At 39.7% G+C, this 8,310-nt stretch overlaps 1 protein-coding gene across 4 annotated transcripts; it reads left to right on the top strand.

Annotated features, from left to right (window-relative positions):
- Positions 1 to 1,010: 1,010 nt before the first annotated feature.
- LOC148017612 (uncharacterized) lies at positions 1,011 to 7,679 on the top strand. Of its 4 annotated transcripts, none has more exons than XM_087662895.1 (5): positions 1,011 to 2,601; positions 2,691 to 2,857; positions 2,958 to 3,160; positions 3,720 to 3,794; positions 7,555 to 7,679. In XM_087662895.1, exons 1-2 carry the CDS (start codon positions 1,094 to 1,096, stop codon positions 2,791 to 2,793), a joined length of 1,611 nt encoding a protein of 536 aa, XP_087519021.1. In that variant the 5' UTR covers positions 1,011 to 1,093; the 3' UTR covers positions 2,794 to 2,857; positions 2,958 to 3,160; positions 3,720 to 3,794; positions 7,555 to 7,679. The 4 variants fall into 4 exon arrangements, with proteins under 4 accessions (XP_087519021.1, XP_087519017.1, XP_087519018.1 ...); XM_087662891.1 differs by lacking the exon at positions 7,555 to 7,679 and adding an exon at positions 6,403 to 6,809; XM_087662892.1 differs by lacking the exon at positions 7,555 to 7,679 and adding an exon at positions 4,353 to 6,384 and having other exon boundaries at positions 3,720 to 4,202.
- The last annotated feature ends 631 nt before the right edge of the window (positions 7,680 to 8,310 follow it).

Below are 8,310 nucleotides of genomic sequence, written 5' to 3'. Positions count from 1 at the left end.
TTGCAGTCACTTGGAGTAGCAAGAAATAGCCTATAGTTGCATTGTCGAGCACAGAGGCTGAGTATAGGGGTGCAGCAATGGCTGCATGTGAGGTAGCTTGGTTGCATAAGCTACTTTATGATATGCATCAGGTTACAGATGGGCCAGTTGTCATTTATTGTGACAACATGAGTAGTATACACTTGGCAAATAACCCAGTCTATCATGCTAGAACAAAGCACATTGAGGTGTATTATCACTATGTGCGGGAGAGGGTTTTACTAGGTCTTATTGATCTAGTTTATGTCAGCATAGAGGATTAAGTAGCTGACATATTCATGAAGGCATTGGGCGTAGAGAAGCTGCGCAAGTTCAGAGACCTGCTTAGTGTGCAGGAATTGGGATTGAGCTCGAGGGGGAGTGTTGAGATATCGAGCTCCACTCGTGATATGCCAGGGTGACCGTTGTGCATTTATGTCACTGACTTGTTAGGTGCAGATGCGGTTGGTACACCGCCCATGAATAATAGCTAGATGACAGCTATCCTTATCTACTCTAGTTCGTGGCTCAGTTAGTATGCCACCTTAGTTAGTTGAGTTTGGTTTGAGACCCATATATAGGGTTCTTCTATTTCTTTGTAGTAGAGTTCTTTTTGGCTTACACAACTAAGAAGAGGAAAACTGTTTTCAGCCTCCACCTGTGTGTGTATTCCTCCATTGTGCAAGCGAGAAAGCTACAAGTGAGACTCCTTCCTTCTCTCCCATAATCTTGACAAAAAGTGCTATGTCCTAGTGGGTAGTATATATCAACCCCATTCATCGGCAAGGGCTCAACTCTTGATAGATAGATATAGACATTTTTAGATAAAGGCCTTGTCATCTAGTTAGTAGCGGCGGAAAAAATTCTGGGCAAGGGAGATCCCCTATTGATATCTTCCTTAATGATCCCATTTAAAGAAAATGTAAAATATAAAATTTAAGAAGGGCAAAATGAATGTTCGTTCTTCTTTTGATAATTTGTTGGTAATCAACCTCGAGAGGGTGATTTCCAGGCATTCCCTGCCTTTTTTTTGACGGCTCACGGGGCCTCAAGCTAGGTGAAACGGGAGAGACAGATGGCAACGGGCGAGCCCGTTTATGGTTCTCGTCCTCACGTCTTCAGCAGCTCGTCTTATCATGCGAAATCCAACATCTCCAGGAGCAGGCACGCTTGCTGGCTCATCGATGTGTGGCTCTACTCTAATTCCTCTTCAGCTCCCCTGTTCTGCTGCCCACATGGCATCTCGTGCAGATCGGCCCTCGCTCCCCTGCGCAGACGAGCAGTACCCATGCGGTGTACCATCAGGGAAGATTCCCCATCTCTTGATAGCTATGGTAGTTCTGCAGGAGAGACAGAAGAAGAACCGGATGGAGCTATCAGCTCAGAAGAGAAAGTGAAGGAAAATCACACTAGTAGCACTTTTGCTGCTGCCGTGGCCCTCATCATTGGGACCGCCGTTGGCCCTGGTATATTGGGCCTGCCTGCTGCTACCCTACCTGCAGGCATCTTCCCATCCTCCTTCATGATCATTGCATCCTGGGTTTATGTGGTTTCTTCCATCCTGCTTGTGGCAGAGCTCTCGTTCGGACTAATGGAAGATCAGAACACATCAGAGGTCAGCTTCACGGGCCTCGCCACACATACGCTCGGGTATCACACCGGGTGCGCTGTGGCTGCCATCTATGCGGTGCTGAATTATGCTCTCCTTGTTGCCTGCATTGCTGGGTTAGGTTCAATTTTGCAGAAATGGATGCCATTTTTGCCCTCCTCTTGTGCCACACTCTTGTGTCCAACCCTGGTGGCAGCTGTTGTGACTTGGGGCTCTTTCTGGGCAATTGACAATATCAATCGTGTCCTGTGCGCCCTTATGTTGGCATCCATACTCTCCTTGTTAGCATTGGGAGTATACTCTGGTCGAGGAACAATGGTGACCGCATGGCTTGATGGCAGCTGGTCTTTGAAAGCGCTATTGCCATCTATCCCTGTAGCAGTTCTTACATTAGGGTTTCATGTCATTACACCTGTAGTGTGTAGCATGATCGGGCACCCGGAGTATGCTCGCAGAGCTATCTTGTGTGGAGGATTGGTGCCTTTAGTTATGGTCCTCTCTTGGAATGCAGTGGTTTTAGCTATTACTCCACCTTCAGCAACATCAGTTGATCCTATCAAACTTCTGCTTTCAGTGAGCTCTTTCTCTGGCCCTGCTGTACAGGCATTTGCATTTTCAGCTCTAGGCACCACTCTAATTGGCTATGCCTTGAGTTTCCCGAGGCAATTATCTGACACCTTCCTGCTGTTCAACAGCATGAACTTACCAAGCTTGAAACAGGCTGCCGAAAACACAGGTCACTATGTGTGTGAAAGTAGTCACAGCGATACTGGTGATGCAGCTGGAGAGAAAAGGAAGAGTGGGAACATGTGGACATTGATTCTAGCACTTGCTCCTCCAGCTGTTATGTCTGGTTTATATCCTGGTGCTTTTACAGCTGCTTTGGATTTTGCTGGAATATATGCTAACTGTTTTCTCTTTGGCTTTCTACCTCCAGTAATGGCTTGGATATATCGGTATAAGTCTGTCTACAGGTTAGTGACTTCTTTTGCTGGATCTGCAAGTAGGTGCTAAAGATTGTGAGCTGACAAAAATGTACATGTTTATGTGTGTATGCTTACAGGAGTGCTCCACAGAAACCGAATTTAGCTCCTGGTGGACAATCTCTCTTGTTTGTCCTTCTCACGATATCAGTATTTCTGGGGCTGGGGCAGTTCAAAAGATGAATGCTCTGGGGTGATAACACATTTCTTTGAATAGCTCTGGCAGAGGTTTTCTGCTAGCTGTGTGGTAAGTTTTATTTGACTGCATGGTTTTAACTTATTATGGTCCTCTTTGTATTGCTTTTGAGCTTGTGTGTTTGAACACACTCATTGGATTTTATCCGCAGTGGTGGATGTGCTTGTCTTTCCTGAAATGGCAGCAAAGAGCAATGGTTAAGATGCAGATTGATTTCTTGGGGGTGTCCATCTACTTGCAGTGCACACTACAGTGTGAAGTATTTGGAGATTCAAGTGGTTCAAGCTCCAGGAGAGGCATTGGTTACTGATGTGTCTGCCTCTAAGATGCAGCTTATCTTGTTCAGAATGCCAGGTGAATTGACTATCATCACTGAATATTGACCATCATCATGTGATGTTGACCAAGAGATTCCATTGACCAGTTATGTTTGTACCGATGTTAGAGAAGCAACTAACATTTATAGCAGGCTTTAAAAGTAGACACCTCAATTAACTCATAGGTGTATCAAATTTGGTCTATACACTAGTCTATAGCTACCAAAAGAAACTTGGCTAATTCATGTCCCAAACCAACATGTGCATGTAAGATCGATCTGTACTAAAAGCAAAAATGTAAGTTTTAGCTAGCTTCTAACGACACAAAAGAACTTGGCTACTTCAAGTCCCTCTCTAATAAATTTCAGCACAAAGACTGGCAAACCCTGACAAACAATGAGTGCATCATCTAGAAATGATCCCCGGATGAAGGTGCTAGCAGCCTCATCACAACACATATTCAGTTCAACATTGATAGTCAAGGGTCATTGATGTGTGCACCTTTGTCTGTATAATGTAGTCAGTTGGATGACTACCCCTATTTTATCTGTCTCCCATCCTTCTAGCCTTCTTCACTTCTAGTGTCCTCATTGCAGGTATCCTCTGTACCTTGTGAGGGGCTGCTATTGCGTCATCATTTCTCAGTATGTCTGCTGATCTTCCATTCTCTTGTAAGTGTTTTTGCAACTTGTCAGTTTCCTTGCACATTTTAACATGGCATCATTGCTAGACTTGTGTTTAATCTTGTGATTAGAGGAGGTTGAAGTGATGAGCCAAGACTATGTGGAAATAGACTAGCATTTGGATTTTTGGAACCAAGATAGAAAACTTTGTAGATAGTATGTCTCTTACTATTGAGTGATGTATACCTTGTGTAACTAAGAGTGCTCCCCTCAAGGAAATAATTAGGAGAGCTAAATTGTTGAAATATACCATGTACTTCATCATTTATGTCCAAGAAAGTCCTTTGTTGATCGATCCAATTGGTGACCGGTTGCCTTGTGTGTACACTCGGGTGATAATCCTTTAAAGCGGTACTTCGGTCACACTATAGAAGAACCATCCAACATGGCTACGAGGTGACAGCCCTTTCCATGCAAGAGATAGGTTTGCAATGATAGCCTACAAAGGATGAATCATCTCCTTCTCATCAGTTTCAATCTTATAAAATCCTATATGAATGATGAACCCTTGATATCATTTGATGAGCATTGTAATTGATTTTCTAGGTCAATGCATAGAAAACATATATCTATGATGTCGCTGTGGTGATGGTTGATGAGGACTCCAAGATGAAGGAACCAAGAAAGTCCTCAATATTTCAAGTCTCACTCTCAACTTGGGAGTAGAGAGGTGGTGATAAGGATGATGATGACAAATAACTCATAGAAGAGTCCTTTTATGATGATTGGATAATCTTGTCTGTGGAAGGCTTATATTAGCAAGGGATATGATGGCCGTTTTTATAAGAGAAGGATCTAAAATGAACTTTTGTACCCTAATGGTTGTCATTGAGAGAAGTGTATTATATATGTGATGAGAATGGAGAAATAAGGGAACAAGTAATACCTAGTGGAGTGACAAGCGAGAGGGGTACTTGGGAGGATAAGATAAGGTTGAGGATAAGGGATATAGAAGTTCATAGATGAGATACATCTTAGATGGACTAAGAGAACGAAAGTTTGATGGGTAGGGGGAGATACTTACATTTAATAGCCTTCATGCCAATGCGGTTGACCTTCCACAATCACATACTTGTTTGGTGGCCTATTGATTTGACTTGCTCATGCTAGTCGACTGGATTGTGGCATGCCTTGTTGCTTCCCTCTATGGATTGAAGTATTCTATGGATTGAAGTATTGCATTGATTTTTAGTAGAAAAGATTGTAGTGATGCACATTGGTAGATGAGGGTTTTGGCGAATTCTTCCTCCTTTGTAATGCATAGGCTGTTGACCGCTTATGACACTTGTGGCCCTAACTTGTTTGCTTGGTGATGTCATGCTAAGGGGTTATAGTGTTGGCAAATATGTTGAGTGGATGGGGCCCACTCAAGGCAATAGATGCCACTTAGGAGGCATGGTCAATAACAATGTGAGAAGACTATTGCTTGTTTGAAAATTGTCAATGGACTTGGGGACAAGAAAATTGGAGGAGTGAAATAACAATAATTGACATGGTTGATAGGGAGTAGCTGTACATGCTTGAAGTGGAGATGACATGTCGGGGAGAGTAGGTTGATTATAGTTGATGGGTTATCATGCTACGCAAGCATGCATGTTGGAATGAGAAAATTGTAGTATAAGGATAATAATTGACATGGTTGATAGTGAGTTGTAAGAGGTGGGAGTAGATGTAGGGGCTTGAAGTGGGGGTGACATGTTGGCATGTGTAGGTTGATTTTGGTTGACGGGTTATCTTGTTAGGTTGACATTGATGTTAGAGAGGTGAGAAGTGCTGATGCTTATGAGAGATTGAGCAATGTATAGATGTAGGTGCAACATAAGGTGGGGTGTGGATAGATCTTGGCTAAAATGTTAGGTGCTATTTCCAAATGTTGAATATTGTTATGGATTTGTAATTTATGGTGCAAAACAAAGCCTTACATTCAAAATCCCTTACCATTTCTATTGTGGTTGCCATACACATTGTCCACACTTTCCATTTTCTCCCTTGGATAGTCCAAAGGTTCAAATATGAGTGCAATAATGACTTTCAAAGCCCATAAAGTGACCTTGCTTATTTATCTTGCAATGCCCACAAAGCAGCCCTTTGATGTTACATCCTTGGTTTGGAGTGTGAAATTGGACCTATCAAGCTAGTTTCAAATGCACAATTACAACTATTTTATGATGGGATTGTGTGTTTGATTTTATTGATGGAGAAAGCATGAAGGAGAGCTTACCTATGAATTTTAGAAGGAAGACTAGTCAAACGAGAGAGTAAGACAATTGGCTAATCCACTTAAACGTTCGTAGTTGGAGCGAATTTAATAAGACTCCTCTTTTGTGTTGATTTCACACTGAGCATACATAGAGAATGCCATCCATTATTCTTCATTATATAGTTTTTGGTGTGCTTTTAGGTTAAAAGGTATGAATAACATCACTTTTTCTATGCATATGAAATATCCCAATATGCAAGGTGGCAAATAACCCATGGGTTTTCAATATCACTTTTATGTTTATTGGTTATATTTATAGCCATCAATTGCGTGTATTAATTACATGCAGTACAATCATAATGATCATAATGGGGAGATTTGTCATGGCCTTTGTAGGGATATGTTCCTTCGCATAAAGGATATCCTTCACATCTTCTACAAATTTGAAGGTATGGATTTTCAAATGGTCCAAAATGATGCCTTAAGTGCATATGATTGGGTGTAAGAAAACAAAGATATGATATTTATTTACCAACAGCTCAATGATAGTCATTCTCTCCCTTTCATCTCGGGCATACAATCAAAATGACATCTTCACATTCTGAAAAGTATGACCATGATAGCTCAATCACAATGGATGTGACATACTACATTAGGAAATACAAGGTAAACCTTTTTTTTCTTCAAAATTATAATTTTTGTGTGTGCGAATGAGATAGGCTATAACTTGATGGAGAGCTTTTGTCAAAGTGTGTGGTAAAGAAGCAATGTTAAATACTTAATGAAGTATTGGCTATGTACACAAGTAAGATTGCTTGGAGATTTGCTTGGTTGAAAGTGGGTACATCTTTCAAATAACTAATAAATAAGAGTGCTTTGCGTTCACTTGGTAGATTTGAATTAAAATAATTATTTTCTTGCTAAACTAGGACAATAATAAGTCCATAGAGATCTACCATTGGATATTAAAGATTTGATTTGCCATTGGCTATCATTCCATCGATGGGTGGTACATAGATTGGCTCATGCATAGATTGATAACTTTGAGCCATCCATGTCTCTAGCATAGTGATATTATGAAGGAGACTAGATTTTAGCATAAAATTTTCACTTAAAAGATAATACAATTGCATATTATAGTTAAGAGTATGCATGACAGGTATTTAACTTCACCTTATAATCTATATATTGTTTTTGTCTTTGTTGATGTTTAGGTTTTAGATTATGTAAGAATATATAATAGATGCATCTTGAAGTTTAGGGTGTAGCTTTTATTTTATGTTTAAGCTCTTGTTGATCGTAATCTTATGTGTTTTTTACATGCATTATAACTATGTGATATTGGCAAAGACTAGATATAAGTGAAAGTCAAGAGTATGCAAAATGTGAGATTGTGGTATATTGTATATAATACAGATTATGAATATCCATATTGCAATTATGAATGGCCTATGAAAGGTGACTTTTACAAGTATCAATACAAAGTTATGATTCCCATTAGTATGTGTCGCTTCTAGTGCGTAAATCGGATGATGGATGTGTACGTAGCGAGCGCTGGAAGGTTTCCAAGAGCAAAAAACTCTACTTTAAGCTCAAAAAACAAGAGAATAGACTTGCACGATATGAGGCAAAAAGACCAATTTGGTGCAATCTCCCCCCATGCCTTGTGTGAGCGCTTTACAAGGTATGTATTTATAAATTTATTACTCTCAAAGCTAAAAAATAGTCAAATTTTACAAATAAGCATGCTTTAGCTTTTGTATTTGCTTTTGTCCAAATAAAGAATAAAGTGATTGGGCGGCCTAAGAGTCGAGCTGTGTTCAAATACAATGTCAAATAATAAAATATTTAAATTGTACATTTATGCGTATATAAAATAATAAATATTTATCAAGTGTTTCAATAAATAACGCACCTAAATAAATATTAGCGCTACTTCTTTAATGATAAGACACAAATCCATAAAAAATGATAGAATTTTTAAGATAATTTAATTACATGCTATCACCCACTGCTTTCCAACGCTATCATCGCTTGCTCTACATATCAACTGAAGTATTCATAATTGTGAGAAAATAATAAAATTAAATTGAAAAAATCGAATACTTAGCAGTCTTCAGTTACAAAATAAGTAATTAGGTTGGAACTTTGTCATAATCTTAATTTAACACGAGTGCATTTTAAACTCAAACGTCAATTAATTTAAATATGTAGTTGGTGAAATCACGTGATGTGGAGTCACCTACATGTATATTAAATTAAAATGACGTCTGAAAATGATAGACATCTGTGTTAACTTCTCAC

This window comes from Lygodium microphyllum, chromosome 22 (assembly GCF_053477565.2).
Source record: "Lygodium microphyllum isolate KBCC chromosome 22, Lygodium_microphyllum_v1.1.10, whole genome shotgun sequence".
In the NCBI taxonomy this organism is placed as follows: Eukaryota; Viridiplantae; Streptophyta; class Polypodiopsida; order Schizaeales; family Lygodiaceae; genus Lygodium; species Lygodium microphyllum.
The sequence above is the reverse complement of the archived record's forward strand: the minus strand, read 5'-3'. Positions and strand labels throughout refer to the sequence as shown.

What these genes read in the sequence shown, in the direction of transcription:
- LOC148017612 (XM_087662895.1), top strand. Translation starts at nt 1,094, where the DNA reads ATGGCAACGGGCGAGCCCGTTTATGGTTCTCGTCCTCACGTCTTCAGC. An exon ending in CGGTATAAGTCTGTCTACAG is followed by an intron (nt 2,602 to 2,690) that starts GTTAGTGACTTC and finishes GTATGCTTACAG; the next exon opens with GAGTGCTCCACAGAAACCGA.